The 19,554-nt window shown below is 44.9% G+C and overlaps 1 protein-coding gene across 2 annotated transcripts in view; it reads right to left on the bottom strand.

Annotated features, from left to right (window-relative positions):
* Positions 1-19,554, bottom strand: part of LOC139575970 (protein ENTREP2-like) — a 164,121-nt gene that overhangs the window by 15,852 nt on the left and 128,715 nt on the right. The window contains exon 5 of one of the 2 annotated variants that reach the window (XM_071401497.1): positions 11,149-11,256. The exons of the other annotated variant lie outside the window; for it this stretch is intronic. Within the exon in view, the coding sequence (XP_071257598.1) occupies positions 11,149-11,256 (108 nt within the window). The remainder of the gene's footprint in view (positions 1-11,148; positions 11,257-19,554) is intronic. 2 annotated transcript variants of the gene reach the window in all.

Here is a 19,554-nt window from a genome sequence, read left to right as displayed (position 1 = left end):
TTTCCACTTGCCTCTAAAGAAATGTGTATTTGATGTTCAAGCATTCTTATTGGTTAGTTCAACTCTGATGACAATAAGGGGTGTTGTGATTGGCCCCGCTTGCAGATAGGGGGAGATCGCGAACGTCAGGTCTTCCCAGTATGAAAATGTGATGCGAGGGGTAGGTCACGTTCTGAATACTGTTTTCTATTTTCTATTTTACAATGTGTACAAATTTGCTGTACGTTACTGATTTTATACATGTGTGGTTATATGGTACCTGTTAGGGATTGAGGGGCTTTCTGGGATGTGCTTTGGCATATGATTGCTGTAAATAATTGTGTTAGCTAGCATACACCGATGTCATGGTCACATAAGCCACGGCTAACACAGTTGTCTTCATGCTACAGATTTTGCCATCGACAGCCATCATCACTGTTAAGTCCTGCACAACTAACGTGCTGTTTCCCATTTAACCACAGGTATTTACACATGTTATATTTTGTATTGTATTTTTGTATTTTGGTCTTCCCAGTATGAAAATGTGATGCGAGGGATTTTGCCATCGACAGCCATCATCACTGTTAAGTCCTGCACAACTAACGTGCTGTTTCCCATTTAACCACAGCAGAAATAAATAATGCTCAACTGGGACCACTGGCCGAAGTGATTTATTATTTTAAAACACAACGCATGGAGAGTACACTATACATCTGTTACACTGGTGCCGTGACTCGTCTTCTTGTCTTGCTGGACGTCACGTGGAGGGATCGGAGACCCGGCTTCAAGAAGTACTGTGGTTGCTGATACACGCCTAAGGTCTAGGTTTTGCATTCTGCGCAAGTGGAGTTCTCAGGGAGCTCCTGGTAGCATGAGTGAGTGGGGAATATAATATACTTTTTATTATTTGTGTGTGTTGATGTTATGATTATTTAGTGATGTAATTGTGCGGTTACGCTAGTGACCTTCGGAAGCCAATTAACGTGAGGGTGATGCCATTTTCTACCACACGGTGGCGACAACTATTTATTAAGGCGTTTCTTGTTACTTTTCTGTGTTGATTCTTGGCCTTGTTAGACAACCACTACTGAACTTTTATTTTGAGTGCATTATGTTCAAGCTGATTTTATAGAAGTGTTCATATTGATTGTGATAATTTTCATTTTTATTTTTTTGGGGCACTTAATATTTACAAAAAAAAATATATATATATATTTTAAAAATTGAAAGTTTTGGGAGAGGTAGGGGAGTTTTCATGTTTAACCCTTCACTGCCAGTGGGTAGGGGGGCATCTATTTCTCCAGTTACTTCCACACCTCTGGCCAGGCCAACTACGCAGGCAAGTGTGCACCTTCCACATGATTTAGAGCTACCTCAACTCAGTGCATTTGAGCCAGTTTCACCTAATCCTAGGAAGGAGGATGTTTCTATGGATTTCCTGGCAGACATTGTTAAGCAGATAGGTTACTCAATAGGTGAAAATATTGCCTCTTGTTTGGAATCAAAGGCTATGGGAGATGGGGTGGGACAGAAGGTTGATTATGTTGGTGGTACCAAGGTTGGGGCCAGCTCTAGTCTAAATGTAGTGGTGAAAAATGATGTCAGGGAACCAGCGTGTTTCAGGGGGGATGGTTCAGAGGAATGCACAGTGCATGAATGGGAGGAGACTATGTTAGTGTACATGCAGAAGAAGGGCTATGGTGGGCAGGAGAGGTCAGATGAAGTTTTGGGTAAGCTGACAGGGCGGGCACGTGACGTGGTAAGAGTAAGCCTACGCAGTAACCCAGTTGACTTAAGCCAGGGCCCTAGACCGGTTTTTGACATTCTGAAGCATCACTTTAGCGACACAATCAACTCTGACATGCCCCTAGCTGATGTTTATTCTACGTTGCCAGTGGAAGGTGAGACTCCATTTGATTACTGGATCAGACTGAACAGAGCCATAGAGGTGGCAGAGGACTGTTTGAAGAGGCAGAACAAGGAGCTAGACAATCCATCACGTGTTCTGACTGTCATGTTCATCAAGCACTGTCCGAACCCAGAGCTGTCATTGATATTCATGTGCAAACCATTGCATGAGTGGACGGCTGCGGAGGTCCATGGCAGGCTGGAGGAGTACCAGAGGAAGTGTAAGGCTCCAAGTCCCTTGCGGCTGGCCCCACTGGTCACCACACTGACGCAGGAAGTAAGTAGGCCAGTGTCGGCTGTTGCAAACTGCCCGGACCCCTTGCAGCAGCCCACAAATGGCTCATCCGAGGCATTGGATCGTGTGATGGACATGCTTGAACGGGTCTTGGAGCAGAGGCCTCTGCAACCTGTAGGCGGCTATAATAAACGTTTCCAGAGGAAGCCCAGAAGGGAGAACCCGCCTTTGCAATGCAAAGTGTGTGGGGATGCGAATCACAGCACAATGGATCATTGTTATTCTAACCACCTATGCTTCCTCTGTTATCAGGCTGGGCACACACGTCGGGAATGTCCTCGCACTTCATCGGTAACTCCCGTCGCTCCATCAAACAGCAACACGACACAGCGGCAGGAAAACTAGCTGGCCCGCACTGGGTAGGGGGAAGTGCTGGGCCTTGTGAGGTGCCCCAATTCGATAGTGTTGTAGATTTGGAGTCAATATATTCAAGTGTTTGTGATGAAGTCAAGTCGAACGAAAAAGTCATTATGCAAAATACACAGAGAGTGCTCCACAACGATGAACTCTTCTATACTAGTGTGTTACTGGGGGATGTTATAGAGGTGAGCGCTATGATTGACAGCGGTTCTATGGCATGCACATTGAGCTCTACAGTGGTGCCACGCCTTGAGAAAGCAGGTGTGCTCAAGAGTGGCTCCCTCAGTCCGACTGAAGTGGTGTTGGTTGGCTGCGGGGGGTTGAAGACCAAGCCTGTAGTTGTGTGTGAATTGAATCTGTCTGTGTATGGCAGCAGCCTCTCTGTCCCTGTTCTAGTAGTGGATGGCCAACGTGATGAGCTCATCCTAGGCAGCAACGTGATAAAACACCTCATCAGGGAGCTGAAGACGACCGGTGACTTCTGGGAGAAGATGTCATCATCTGAACACAATGGAGATGACAAACTGTTCCGTCTGCTGGCTAATGTAGAGAGATGGAAAGGGACAGAAGTGCCGGAAAGAGTGGGCACGGTAAGGCTGAAGCGGGCGGTCACATTGGAGCCCATGCAGGAACATTTAGTCTGGGGCCGGTTGTGTACGCCTCAAAATGTATCTGCGGGCAGTGCTGTCGTTATTGAGCCTACGAGGGCGCGCTCAAGACCGAAAAACATTCTAGTGGGGAGAACAGTAGCGACGTTGTGGAGCGATGGCTGGGTCCCTGTCAAAGTTATCAATCCCTCACCAAAGCCAGTAACAGTGAGACGCAATGCCAAGATAGCGGATGTTTTTCCTTGCATGGCATTAGAGGACTTTGACACTGACTACATAGGTGGGCCCACTGTCGAACCGGTCCCCCTGGTGCAGCAGGTACACAAAATGGATGCCAATCAAGACTTTGACAATGGTAGTGGAGATAGCTTGACCGTTGACAGTGCCGTAAAACCGCACAGAGTGACAAGTGAGGTGTTGCACGAGTTAGGGCTAGGTGACATTGACATTGAGTCCACTCAGTTGTCGCAACAGTGTAAGGCCCGGCTAGTTCAGCTAATAGCCCGCTACGAGTGTATCTTCTCCCGGAACAAACTAGATTGCGGGAAGGCTACTGGATATGTCCATCGCATCAGACTCAGTGACACTAAGCCTTTTAGGCTACCTTACCGTAGGCTCTCCCCTAACCATTATGACAAGCTCAGGCAGGCCTTGGATGAGATGGAAGAGCGAGAGATAATCAGGAAATACAGCAGTGAGTATGCCTCCCCGCTCGTGCTGGTCTGGAAGAAGTCTGGCGATCTGAGACTGTGTACAGACTTCCGATGGCTCAATGCTCGCACCGTAAAGGATGCTCACCCTCTACCTCACCAAGCTGATGCTCTGGCGGCCCTGGGTGGCAATGCCTTCTTCTCTACAATGGATTTGACCTCAGGCTACTACAATGTGGAGGTGCATGAAGACGACAAGAAGTTTACAGCCTTCACTTCTCCTTTTGGGTTATATGAATATAACCGTCTTCCACAAGGACTGTGCAACAGCCCAGCTACATTCATGAGGATGATGTTGAGCATTTTTGGGGATCAAAATTTTTCTAGCCTTCTATGCTACCTGGACGATGTGCTGGTTTTTGCCCCGACTGAAGAACTTGGATTGCAACGCTTGGAGTCAGTTTTTGAGCGTCTCAAGGCCCATAATCTGAAATTGGCTCCAAAGAAATGCCATTTCATGAAGAGGTCAGTGCGGTTCTTGGGGCATGTCATCAGTGAAGGAGGTGTGGCCACAGACCCGGAAAAAGTGAAGGCTATTGCAGGGATGACAGAGAAGGATCTCATGGAGGATAACACGGACGTTCCCTCCCAGGGGAAGATTCGGTCCTTTCTCGGAATGATAGTCTATTACCAGCAGTTCATTGAGGGGTGCTCCACCATCGCTAAGCCGCTGCATGGGCTGACAACTGGGACGAAGGCACCACGCCATGGGAAAGGAAAGAGGAAAAGAAGAATACATAGGAAACTCACAGCAGCAGACTGGACTGGTGAGTGCAAACAGGCCTTTAGTCAGTTGAAACAAGCTCTCCTCGATCAGGTCATGCTAGCCCACCCTGATTTTAGTAGACCTTTCTTGCTGTCTGTAGACGCATCTAGTAATGGATTAGGTGCTGTCCTCTCCCAAGTGCCAGAGGATGGGTCTGCAGCCAGGCCCGTAGCATTCGCTAGCAAATCTCTTACTTATGCACAGTCAAAGTATCCTGCCCATAGGTTAGAGTTTTTTGCTTTACGCTGGGCAGTCTGTGAGAAGTTTAGTCATTGGCTAAGGGGCAAGCCTTTTACTGTATGGACAGACAACAACCCATTAACATACATCCTGTCCAAGCCCAAATTGGACGCCTGTGAACAGAGATGGGTTGCTAAACTCGCTCCATTCGAGTTTGACATAAAGTACATCCCCGGTCCCAAAAATGTCATTGCTGATGCACTCAGTAGACAGCCATTTGTGCAGCCGAGCGCTCTCCACCGCATCACAAGGGTTCCATACAAGGCCTTGCTGGAAGAAGCTGCGGGAGTACATGCTGAGAAGGTGCAAGATGTGTTCCGCTGGTCGAACCACCCATTCGACCTCGAAAGCTGCTCACCGTCAATTGAGGCAGATGCCTGTGAAATTGTCATGGACTGCCAAACTACCTCCTATCCTTCTCCTGGTTCACTGTCAAAGGAAGCGGTGTCAGCAGTCCTGAGGTCGCAAGAGGAGGCTGGTCTACAGAACTGTGCGCTGCTACTGCCTCAGCTCACTCAGTCACTGGTGCCATCTGAGATGTCAGATGTGAGAGTGCTGTCCCGTGACGACCTGATATCAAAGCAGCGCCAGGATGATGCACTCGCCAGAGTTGTATTCTACGTGGACAGGGGCCGTAGACCTTCTAGGAGGGAACGTGGCCATGAACCAATCGAGGCTCTACGGATTCTGAAGACCTGGGAGAAGCTCACTCTGAAAATGGGTGTACTATATCGCGTTACCAAAAGTTTGCTGTCAAAGAGGAAGACGTACCAGTATGTAGTACCCACCTCAATGAGGGCGACAGTTTTGAAGGGTGTCCACGATGAAGCCGGTCATCAGGGGCAACAGCGGACGTTGTACTTGACGAGACAGAGGTTCTTCTGGCATGGTCTGGAATCGGATGTGAGAGAGTATGTCAAGACCTGCAAGAGGTGTGTGTTCAGTAAGGCCCCCGAGCCAGAGGCCAGAGCTCCACTGGAGAACATCATCACGACTGAGCCCCTCGAGTTGGTGTGTGTGGACTTCTGGTCTGCTGAAGACTCCAGCAACAAGTCCTTGGATGTTCTGGTCGTCACTGATCATTTTACTAAGATGGCCCATGCCTTCTTGTGTCCGAACCAATCAGCTAAAGCGGTGGCCCTTCAGCTGTGGAACAACATCTTCTGTGTGTATGGTTTTCCTCGTCGTATCCACTCCGACCAAGGGGCCAACTTTGAAAGTAAATTGATTGCTGAGTTGTTGAGCGCTGCAGGAGTCCAGAAGTCGCACACAACTCCCTACCATCCGATGGGGAACGGGGGAGTCGAAAGGTTCAATAGAACGCTGGGAAACATGATCAGGGCTTTACCTACGAGAGCGAAGCACAGGTGGCCCCAGAAGCTGAAGTCGTTGACCTTCGCCTACAACTGTACAGTCCATGAAACCACGGGCCACGCCCCTTTCCAGTTGATGTTTGGGAGAACCCCACGTCTGCCTGTCGACATGATGCTTGGTACGGTGCTACAAGACTCAAATGTTGTAGACTATGATGAGTACGTCAAGTCCCTGACGAGAGACCTGAGGGAGGCCATGGAGACTGTACAGTTGTCGGCAACCAAACAGCTGAAGAGGCATGCGGGCCTCTACAACAGGAAGATCAGAGGAGCTCCAGTGGAGGTCGGTGATCGGGTGCTGCTGGCGAATAAGGGTGAACGTGGAAAGAGGAAGCTGGCGGATCGCTGGGAGAACAACCTCTATATTGTTACGGAGAAGAATAGTGACATCCACATCTTCAAGATACAGAACATGTCGACTGGCCAGGAGAAAACGGTCCACCGTAATCTGATAATGCCTGTAAACTTTTTGCCTCTCCCTGACACTGCCTTAGAGACACCTAATACGGGAGACCGTGAGGATCCGAGTGAGGAGATGGAGGACTCATCCATGAATGATATACCAGAAATGGACATCGGTGAGAGGACTAGTGTGTGGGTATCAGAACAGACCTCGGAGGAAACACAGTCGGAGCCCTCTGAAAAAGAGACCCTAGATGTGCTGGAAGATGGGCCACTGGCGTCTGAGGGTGCCACTGGTGGCACAAGCATGTCAGAGGTAACCTTTGGAGAAGAAATGTCCGAACCCTCTGAGGAAGAAAGGCATTCTGAAGATGCCACAAGTTCCAGCAACAGTCACAGAACCCTTGACCTTGACTACCCATCGACTGTGGACAGTGACCCACCAATGGTGGTGGTAGTTGAACAGGTTAAACGTAATGATAACTCTGTTAGGACTGTCAGGTCAGGGGCTGGTCGAGTTAGGAAACGCCCAGTGAGACTCATTGAGACTATGCAGACACAGAGGGTTTTTCATACAGAATTCATTAGAGTACCTGTGTGGGTGTAGGATTAGAATCCAAGTCTATAGCCACATTTTTTTTTTTTTTTACTTTTAACTTTCAAGAGACCCTATAGAGGTAATGGGTCAGGGGTCATGTAGGCCAAGGTTTTTTTTTTTTTTCTGTCTGAGGTTCTTATTGTCACTGAGTGTACTGAACATGTAACAGGCATGTTTTCCTACGGGGTCTTTGAATTCCCCTAATTCTCTTTAGAGAATAGTCTTTGCACTGGAATATTTGGTGACATATGTATTGCAAGGTATTGCATACCTCATTTAGTTTCTTTGTAGTATGCAAGTGTAATTCAGCAGGGGAGAATGTAACAGGGTTGGTTATGTTTCCACTTGCCTCTAAAGAAATGTGTATTTGATGTTCAAGCATTCTTTTTTTTCTTTTTTTTTTTTATAATATGTTTATTATTTTCCAATAAAAATAAAGTAAAAAAGACAGCAATACAAACAATGACATTCATTGTACTGTTGAATGGGATGGCCAGTTTAGAGGACAAAACAAAAGTTAACTCACACATACACAAAATAAAACAAAATCCTATTAGGTGGTACATGTATAAGAAGACAGCATATAGTCATTACAAGCAGTGTAGTTCAGCCAAAAATAAATATTGAGTGGAGTACAGCACAGAGTAGCAGCAGATCGTCAGCCCAGTTATGAAGCGGGGCTAGACCATTTATCCAGTATCGGCTGCCATATTTTGTAAAACAATGGACTTCTATTGGAGGTGTTGTATCGAATCTTTTCCATATGTATTACATTCCCTAAATCCCGTAACCACATTTCAAAGGTAGGTACAGTCTCCAATTTCCAAAATTGCAATATGAGCCTTTTGGCTAATAGAGTACACAGAGAGACAGCTTTCCCTTCCTGGTTATTCCCATCAACTGTACCAAACAGAGCGATCAATGGGTCTGGGGCTAGAACTCTATCAAAGGCCTTAGATAAGTAATCAAAAATGAGAGCCCAGTAAGCATGTAATTTAGGGCATGTCCAGAATAAGTGGGTCAACGTCCCCTCATCCTGCTGTTCAAGCATTCTTATTGGTTAGTTCAACTCTGATGACAATAAGGGGTGTTGTGATTGGCCCCGCTTGCAGATAGGGGGAGATCGCGAACGTCAGGTCTTCCCAGTATGAAAATGTGATGCGAGGGGTAGGTCACGTTCTGAATACTGTTTTCTATTTTCTATTTTACAATGTGTACAAATTTGCTGTACGTTACTGATTTTATACATGTGTGGTTATATGGTACCTGTTAGGGATTGAGGGGCTTTCTGGGATGTGCTTTGGCATATGATTGCTGTAAATAATTGTGTTAGCTAGCATACACCGATGTCATGGTCACATAAGCCACGGCTAACACAGTTGTCTTCATGCTACAGATTTTGCCATCGACAGCCATCATCACTGTTAAGTCCTGCACAACTAACGTGCTGTTTCCCATTTAACCACAGGTATTTACACATGTTATATTTTGTATTGTATTTTTGTATTTTGGTCTTCCCAGTATGAAAATGTGATGCGAGGGATTTTGCCATCGACAGCCATCATCACTGTTAAGTCCTGCACAACTAACGTGCTGTTTCCCATTTAACCACAGCAGAAATAAATAATGCTCAACTGGGACCACTGGCCGAAGTGATTTATTATTTTAAAACACAACGCATGGAGAGTACACTATACTTTGCGTCTGCCATCAATCATGTGTCATACAAGAAGAGCATAGAAAGTTTACATAGATATATTCATTATCAGTCAAGGACAAAGACATGAAAAGCTCTCATTGAAATTCTGACTGAATAGTAAAACCTTGCTCTTACCAACTAAATGACTGTGACCTGTATCATTTTAGGTTACAAAAAGTATTGTTTTTGCATTTTCTTCTAGCCACAAAAGATGAAGAAACTGAACCAGGTGCAAAATCAAACATATTGTCCTGCTCTTAAGCTTATGGTCCTGTAGCTCATTGTGCCTGTGCGGTGACTGTGTAGCTGGGATCACTAGTGATGTCTTGCATTGCCACCCTGTGCTCTGAGATGAAACGAATCCTCTACTGGCAGCCTCCACTCTAGCCCCTGCACCAGTCCCATTGCTAACCCCTACATCTGCATCAGCGCCAGGCAGTCCCAGCCCCTGCATCTGCCCAGGCTCCAGCCCCAAACTCCTGCCTCACTAATATAATTCAGCTCTATCAATCTCCCACCCAGGGCTTATCTGCCATATACCCATCCAGGAGGCCTCACAATATACTGCTCAGCTCATAAACTGTACAAAGCCTTCTCGTATACAATGTTAAAACTTTATGCTCCCGCAAGTTTATTTCTCCCCTGTAAAAAATTGCCCAGAGATATTAAAGGGGTGCAGGCAAACTCCGCTGGTATCACTAGTATCGCTATGTTTTAATGGTGGCTATCAGGGCGCTACGGCCCACCAATCATCTGGGAAAGTCATTCTAAATGGGCTGAGAGCATTGCTCTGAAGGGCAGAGGGAGCACCCCGCCATATTGATTTCCCTGATGACAGCAAAGCATTTAGGTTTTGGGCACAGTCATTGTTTCCCTTGTAATGCGAGAGGGTCGTTTTAAGGACAGCATGCCTTTTAAGGTGAACATATTACCAACTGCAGCGAGGGAGAAGAATCATTATTTCCCCTTTAATTGGTTTCTTCAAATCCTCTGTGGTTTTTATCGTGATGTGGAGGTTCTGAATTGTTCTGGGATGGGTGCTCTTCGTGATGTGTGTTGACATTATCTAAGCATTATCAAAGCCTCCTTCATTCATGCTGCCAAACATACCCTAGTAAAACTGACTATCTTACCGATCCTTGACTTCGGCGATGTCGTTTGCAAAATAGCCTCCAACACTACTCAGCAAATTGGATGCAGTCTATCACAGTGCCATCCGTTTTGTCACCAAAGCCCCATATACTACCCACCACTGCGACCTGTATGCGCTCGTTGACTGGCCCTCGCTACATATTCGTCGCCAAACCCACTGGCTCCAGGTCATCTATAAGTCTTTGCTTGGTAAAGCCCCGCCTTATCTGAGCTCACTGGTCACCATAGCAGCACCCACCCGTAGCACGCGCTCCAGCAGGTAGATTTCACTGGTCACCCCCAAAGCCAATTCCTCCTTTGGCCGCCTTTCCTTCCAGTTCTCTGCTGCAAATAACTGGAACGAACTGTAAAAATCCCTGACGCTGGAGACTCATATCTCCTTCACTAACTTTAAGCACCAGCTGTCTGAGCAGCTCACAGATCACTGCACCTGGTGCAGCTGCCCATCTGTAAACAGCCTATCCAATTACCTCATCCCCATACTGTTATTTATTTTGCTCCTTTGCACCCCAGTACCTCTACTTGCACACTCATCTTCTGCACATCTATCACTCCAGTGTTTAATTGCTATATTGTAATTATTTAGCCACTATGGCCTATTTATTGCCTTACCTCCCTTTTCCTACCTCATTTGCACACACTGTATATAGACTTTTTCTATTGTATTATTGACTGTATGTTTGTTTATTCCATGTGTAACTCTGTGTTGTTGTTTGTGTCGCACTGCTTTATTTTATCTTGACCAGGTCGCAGTTGTAAATGAGAACTTGTTCTCAACTAGCCTACCTGGTTAAATAAAGGTGAAATATATATATATTTTTAAAAGCTGGTCAGACTGAAGACAATTTATTCCAAATCTGTATGGTACTACAATACTACTGATACTACTACCGCCATCTGAGTGGGAGAATTATGAAGCCAGCATTAGAAGGCCAAGTCTGTTTACCTTTCATGATGGTTCAGAGCTGCTCTCCATAAGGCTATAGATCAGTCTCATTGAGTCCAGGTCAGACAGTCAGAGACAAAGTGTCCATTGTGTTCTCTGTCACACTACTTACGATCTGTAGCACATCAGTGGAGACCATCTGCATGCAGCACATGGCAGTGGCCAGGGCACAGACGATGGTGGAGATGACATTCAGGGCGCACACACTAAACAGGAGCTCCTACAGGACCCAGGCAGAGGGAGAGAGGGAAGGGGGAGAGGTAGAGAGAAGGGAGAGGGAGTCACATTTGAGCCACAGTGAGGAAAGCTAAGCAAATATTACAGCATGAGAACACGAGAGGAGATAAATATATAGAGGGAACAAATGAATGAGAGAGGGACTGAAGGTGACACAGACAATGGTGATGTCATTACCAAGGCGACACAGCACAGCAGGGACTAGCTAGCAGGGGAGCACTGCAGAGGAAGGATACAGTACATCATAACAGCAGAAAATCGCCCCTTAAATCTGAGAATGATCCAACCCTCATAGCTCAGCACTGCATTTCCTGCAGCTCCATCCTCTCCCACTCATTAAACCATGTGGGAATGAAGCAATATGAATCCCTGCCGGCCCTGACACTTCATGTCATAAAAGCCTGTTTACAGACAACTAGCTAAATGCAGCCCAGACTGGCTGCTTTGAAACCCCAGTCAGCAGCATTGCTTACAACCACAGGAACAGTCTAGAAAGAAATGAAACACCCACACTGGTCATTAAAGAAATTGTGTGAGTTTGACATTTGCCCAAGCTCTCTTTTTATTTTGACATGTGTTCACCATTGGGAGGCAACCGATGTTGAAAATGGTTGAGGTTATAGCAATGGATTCCCATTGATATGCCAGGTGAAATCTCTGATAACCTTGGTGTTCTTGCGACCAGAGAGCTCGAGACTCACACAGCCTTTCACAGATGCAGCCTACATTTGGCAGGTGAGGTCCCGAGTCTGTGAAACAGATCCTTTCTCAGTCAGTCCCTTTGAGAAACACATTGTGTGATGAGCAGGCAGCTTAAAGTCTCTCTGGAGACTGACAGGCGAGAGGAATAATGTGAAATAGAACGTCTTATCAGCACCATGGACCATGGTAACCAACTAAGACCATGAACAGTGCCTTCTACTGTTGAGGTGTGATATAATAGGACATCTCATCACCACCACGGACCATGGTAACCAACTAAGACCATGAACAGTGTCTTCTACTGTTGAGGTGTAATATAATAGGACATCTCATCACCACCATGGACCATGGTAACCAACCAAGACCATGAACAGTGCCTTCTACTGTTGAGGTGTAATATAATAGGACATCTCATCACCACCACAGACCATGGTAACCAACCAAGACCATGAACAGTGTCTTCTACTGTTGAGGTGTGATATAATAGGACATCTCATCACCACCACGGACCATGGTAACCAACTAAGACCATGAACAGTGCCTTCTACTGTTGAGGCGTGATATAATAGGACATCTCATCACCACCACGGACCATGGTAACCAACTAAGACCATGAACAGTGCCTTCTACTGTTGAGGCGTGATATAATAGGACATCTCATCACCACCACGGACCATGGTAACCAACTAAGACCATGAACAGTGTCTTCTACTGTTGAGGTGTGATATAATAGGACATCTCATCACCACCATGGACCATGGTAACCAACTAAGACCATGAACAGTGTCTTCTACTGTTGAGGTGTGATATAATAGGACATCTCATCACCACCACGGACCATGGTAACCAACTAAGACCATGAACAGTGCCTTCTACTGTTGAGGTGTGATATAATAGGACATCTCATCACCACCACGGACCATGGTAACCAACTAAGACCATGAACAGTGTCTTCTACTGTTGAGGTGTGATATAATAGGACATCTCATCACCACCACGGACCATGGTAACCAACTAAGACCATGAACAGTGCCTTCTACTGTTGAGGTGTGATATAATAGGACATCTCATCACCACCACGGACCATGGTAACCAACTAAGACCATGAACAGTGCCTTCTACTGTTGAGGTGTGATATAATAGGACATCTCATCACCACCACGGACCATGGTAACCAACTAAGACCATGAACAGTGCCTTCTACTGTTGAGGTGTAATATAATAGGACATCTCATCACCACCACAGACCATGGTAACCAACTAAGACCATGAACAGTGTCTTCTACTGTTGAGGCGTGATATAATAGGACATCTCATCAGCACCACGGACCATGGTAACCAACTAAGACCATGAACAGTGTCTTCTACTGTTGAGGTGTGATATAATAGGACATCTCATCAGCACCACGGACCATGGTAACCAACTAAGACCATGAACAGTGCCTTCTACTGTTGAGGTGTGATATAATAGGACATCTCATCAGCACCATGGACCATGGTAACCAACTAAGACCATGAACAGTGCCTTCTACTGTTGAGGTGTGATATAATAGGACATCTCATCAGCACCACGGACCATGGTAACCAACTAAGACCATGAACAGTGTCTTCTACTGTTGAGGTGTGATATAATAGGACATCTCATCAGCACCACGGACCATGGTAACCAACTAAGACCATGAACAGTGCCTTCTACTGTTGAGGTGTGATATAATAGGACATCTCATCACCACCATGGACCATGGTAACCAACTAAGACCATGAACAGTGCCTTCTACTGTTGAGGCGTGATATAATAGGACTGCAAGCTTAAAGCCCAGAGTTTTTCTGTTCAGGTTGCATGGTCAAGAAAAACTCCTGTCCCGAAAGCAATCTTCTATAAGGTTGGTATGTGGAGTTCTTCAACACAGCTTAACAATAGTAGCGCCATTGTAAATGAGCACGGATCAAGAGGGAACCATCTCTCTTCCTAGTCTCTAGGTAAGGTGATAATAGCCCCCTGAAGAGGTGTCTGTGTTCCAAGGTTATGCACTGACATAAGCTGATTTATTGAATTCTCAGCAAGAATAAATATGCATACTAGTGAAATTGAACCCCATGCAACCTGAAAATAGGCTCTTGATTTCATTCCATGTTGCTTTTCTTTGATACTTGGCTAGACTTCAAGGTGAAATAATAAGCCGGTAAATGTCCTAACCCATACAGTGCTTCTTCAATAGCAATCTTCTGGCATTCTGATCATGTCGATACTGAATAGGGAGAAATGCACAGCCTGAGCTAACCACAGTGAGGACCACAAATTGCCATGGTATTTTACTCTCATTCTAAATACTATGTTTACATTTTCAAACGGACAATAGAGAGCTATTATGGATGAACAATGTTTGTTTGGAACACAGTATTATTTCCTAGTGATATTCACTGTACATACTAGTACCACAGTATGGCATAGTGTCATTGTAGCTTTGGAGAGAGATTTGACAAGCAGAGTAGACAGACCTATAAGTCAAACAAGAGGCAGATCTGTCACTTCTGGCCTTCAACAATGTTCTATCACTTCCCTGTCTGGCCTAATATGATCAATCCCTAACACGCATACAGGATCATGTTATTAGTTCTGACTCAGACACTTTATTTGACACTTGGGAACAAAGTGCTAGCTTGGCAGAGATGCTCCTGTGTACTTAGAGAGGTGAATAATACATGGAGATTGGTACTTCAGTATAAACATGCATAGTAACTCTTTTCAAAGAGGAGACATTTTGTTTATTTTCCTTTGCATTATATCTTGTTTGAGGTGTTGACACAGCTGATTTCTCCTCCTCTTTTTGGGATACGTTCCTGTTCCACGCCTTGCTAGTCACACAAACCCAATCCAGATACTGGGAGTCACAGGAGACCCATGTCCTCATTCAGTTTAGCCTATTTCATTATTCAGTTCTCTTTGCAGTGTTGCATCACCTTGTGCATCCAATCTACCAAACAAACTGGCATCAATGGTGAGTTCAATGGCTCACTCCGGGGGAAAGGAATAGAGAGAAGATGATGCCAAATAAATAATTATTGAGCTTCACTTACAATTTCAAGGAGAGAGAGAAAAATAGACTGAGATCTAGGCATTGAATATGTACTGTACATGACATTGTCCAGTCTCATCAAAAGCAGAATGTGAAATAAAAAGTATAGATTGGAATTCAAGTTTTGAAAATCCCAATGTTATGTTTTGTGGAGTTTCTGGTAGAATGTTATTGCTGTTTTGTTGCTGTGCGAAATCATGCTGTTGCTTTGTGAAGAAAGATACGTATGCATAGCTTATACATTTACATTAAATCGTACATTCATAAAGCAAAGAATAAAAATAGCCTTCATGAGTCATGGGCTATATTAAATATAATGACTTGTAAGTGTTTCTAAGTGCAACATACCTGAATTCACTGTATTATTATAATTTTTTTGTGTTTTGTATTTTATCCCATTTTTCTCTCCAATTTTGTGATATTCATCGCTGCAACTGGCCCGGGAGAGGCGAAGGTCGAGTCATGCGTCCTCCGAAACATGACCTGCCAAACCGCACTCCTTAACCGCCAGCTTAACCCAGAAGCCAGTTGCACCAATGTCGGAGGAAACGCCGTTCAACTGACGACCGAAGTCAGCCTGCAGGCGCCTGGCCCGCCACAAGGAGTCACTAGAGCGCGATGAGTCAAGTAATGTCCTCCCGGCCAAACCTTCCCCTAACCCGGACGAAGCTGGGCCAATTGTGCGTCGCCCTATGGGACTCCCGGTCACGGCTGGTTGTGACACAACCTGGGAACGAACCCGGGTCGATGCAGTGCCTTAGACCGCTGCGTCCACGTATTTCCTGTATTTTATTGGATTGAGAATCATTGAAAAATTTACAGGTGAAAACACTTCTCTTGTAATTAAAGCTCTGCCTTTTCCTACCAAGGAAAATTAGGAAAACTGGCCACAATGCAGGACATATAGGTCTGAACACAGGCATTTGGGCTATGGCAACACACTGTAAATCATATCTTTATAAACAAAAAATACAACTACATATTATTGTTCCATTTTCATGGATTTTGGGCGATCCTAAAACACAGACAGCACATTTGTGTTGTAGCTGTGTTGTATACATCTGCCTTGCAGATGTGAGAAGAAATATTACTTGTGTGTGTTTTCCCTGGCGACTAACATTTGCATATTGACATGGTAAATCATGTCAGGGTACCAACTGTAATAATACCTTGAAGGAAGCTGTTAATAAGGTGTTCATACAGAGTTGAACCTCCCTGAACACAACAGCCCTGCCTGCGTACCTGGAGCCAGGCTGGGGTCAGGCTGGGGTCAGTAGCTCCACTGCCAAGGTTACACACCCCGCCTTCACTCAGGAATCCACAAATTAACTGAATCCTCGTTCCACACTCATTACTCATTGCTTTAGGCAATGACAGGCTAAAATTCAGGAAGAGGAACATGTGATTTGAAGCACTGTGAATGAAACTGTCACGACTTACGCCGAAGTCAGTTCCTCTCCTTGTTCGGGCGGTGTTCGGCGGTCGACGTCACCGGTCTTCTAGCCATCGCCGATCCACCTTTCATTTTCCATTTGTTTTGTCTTGTTTTCCCACACACCTGGTTTTCATTCCCTCATTACTTGTCATGTATTTAACCCTCTGTTCCCCCCATGTCTGTGTGTGAAATTGTTTGTTGTAAAGTGCTTGTGCACTCTGACTGGTTCGCAACGGGTTATTTTGTACCCATATTTTGTTGTTCTGGGTGCCGTTGGTTTTGCATATTAAACTGCTCCGGTTATTAACCAGTTCTGCTCTCCTGCGCCTGACTTCCCTGCAGCCAGTCACGCACCCCTTACAGAAACCAATACCTCTGGAGTATAAGTATTACAATATCTATTGGGACATGAACCTATTTTGGTTTTTACAGAAAAAAACGTTTCTGTTTTTTACACGTTCTGGTTTGAAATGGGTAGTTAACTGTGAACTACATTGATACGCCAAAGTGGTGACATACATTCTACGCATGTAACTGACTTGTAAAGTATAATTTTTCAATCTAGGCTGTGTATTGGAGGGACGTTTCGAGGCAGACAGCAGCAGTATTACTTAATATTAATATCTAGACAGAGGATAATGGAGAGCCATGATGGCCATTGCTTTATGTGACATCTGACATAACTCACCCTATCTGACTTCCTTAGCACATAATACAGTTTTATAGTGTCCATTCTGACATCTTTTTAATGCTCTATGATCATGATGACTAACAGGGTTGGATCTGTCCTCTTTCATACCCATGCTTCATTTTAAAGGGACTTTTATTTAGTTATCAATGTCTTATAATCAATCAGTGGCATGAAATGAAAGCATTGGAACACTGTAATCCAATAAAGATGCAGCTGCATATAGATCACCATGCCGACAGAAGGCTTTTCAGTTTATATAATCTCCAGAGATCATGAACTGAGCGAACTGGCAAAGCCAAGCTGACAAACCATGCAATTAATATGACTAAGAGCTATGTGTGGATTAGAAGACAAATGCGGTTGCCATTCTCAGTTTCCTGTTCTACTCATCTGAGCCTATAAGTTTCCACTTGTGTTTTACATTGTCTGTGTATCAGCTAAGCTCCCACGACTTGTTATTCATTACACCGAGATATACCAGTACAGAGTAGGAGAATATTTCAGCTTGAAGAAGTTCGGAGGATCAAGTTATATGGATAACATAACGCCGTTCAACTGACGACCGAAGTCAGCCTGCAGGCGCCTGGCCCGCCACAAGGAGTCACTAGAGCGCGATGAGTCAAGTAATGTCCTCCCGGCCAAACCTTCCCCTAACCCGGACGAAGCTGGGCCAATTGTGCGTCGCCCTATGGGACTCCCGGTCACGGCTGGTTGTGACACAACCTGGGAACGAACCCGGGTCGATGCAGTGCCTTTGACCGCTGCGTCCACGTATTTCCTGTATTTTATTGGATTGAGAATCATTGAAAAATTTACAGGTGAAAACACTTCTCTTGTAATTAAAGCTCTGCCTTTTCCTACCAAGGAAAATTAGGAAAACTGGCCACAATGCAGGACATATAGGTCTGAACACAGGCATTTGGGCTATGGCAACACACTGTAAATCATATCTTTATAAACAAAAAATACAACTACATATTATTGTTCCATTTTCATGGATTTTGGGCGATCCTAAAACACAGACAGCACATTTGTGTTGTAGCTGTGTTGTATACATCTGCCTTGCAGATGTGAGAAGAAATATTACTTGTGTGTGTTTTCCCTGGCGACTAACATTTGCATATTGACATGGTAAATCATGTCAGGGTACCAACTGTAATAATACCTTGAAGGAAGCTGTTAATAAGGTGTTCATACAGAGTTGAACCTCCCTGAACACAACAGCCCTGCCTGCGTACCTGGAGCCAGGCTGGGGTCAGGCTGGGGTCAGTAGCTCCACTGCCAAGGTTACACACCCCGCCTTCACTCAGGAATCCACAAATTAACTGAATCCTCGTTCCACACTCATTACTCATTGCTTTAGGCAATGACAGGCTAAAATTCAGGAAGAGGAACATGTGATTTGAAGCACTGTGAATGAAACTGTCACGACTTACGCCGAAGTCAGTTCCTCTCCTTGTTCGGGCGGTGTTCGGCGGTCGACGTCACCGGTCTTCTAGCCATCGCCGATCCACCTTTCATTTTCCATTTGTTTTGTCTTGTTTTCCCACACACCTGGTTTTCATTCCCTCATTACTTGTCATGTATTTAACCCTCTGTTCCCCCCATGTCTGTGTGTGAAATTGTTTGTTGTAAAGTGCTTGTGCACTCTGACTGGTTCGCAACGGGTTATTTTGTACCCATATTTTGTTGTTCTGGGTGCCGTTGGTTTTGCATATTAAACTGCTCCGGTTATTAACCAGTTCTGCTCTCCTGCGCCTGACTTCCCTGCAGCCAGTCACGCACCCCTTACAGAAACCAATACCTCTGGAGTATAAGTATTACAATATCTATTGGGACATGAACCTATTTTGGTTTTTACAGAAAAAAACGTTTCTGTTTTTTACACGTTCTGGTTTGAAATGGGTAGTTAACTGTGAACTACATTGATACGCCAAAGTGGTGACATACATTCTACGCATGTAACTGACTTGTAAAGTATAATTTTTCAATCTAGGCTGTGTATTGGAGGGACGTTTCGAGGCAGACAGCAGCAGTATTACTTAATATTAATATCTAGACAGAGGATAATGGAGAGCCATGATGGCCATTGCTTTATGTGACATCTGACATAACTCACCCTATCTGACTTCCTTAGCACATAATACAGTTTTATAGTGTCCATTCTGACATCTTTTTAATGCTCTATGATCATGATGACTAACAGGGTTGGATCTGTCCTCTTTCATACCCATGCTTCATTTTAAAGGGACTTTTATTTAGTTATCAATGTCTTATAATCAATCAGTGGCATGAAATGAAAGCATTGGAACACTGTAATCCAATAAAGATGCAGCTGCATATAGATCACCATGCCGACAGAAGGCTTTTCAGTTT

This window comes from Salvelinus alpinus, chromosome 5 (assembly GCF_045679555.1).
Source record: "Salvelinus alpinus chromosome 5, SLU_Salpinus.1, whole genome shotgun sequence".
NCBI classification, from domain to species: domain Eukaryota; kingdom Metazoa; phylum Chordata; class Actinopteri; order Salmoniformes; family Salmonidae; genus Salvelinus; species Salvelinus alpinus.
The sequence above is the reverse complement of the archived record's forward strand: the minus strand, read 5'-3'. Positions and strand labels throughout refer to the sequence as shown.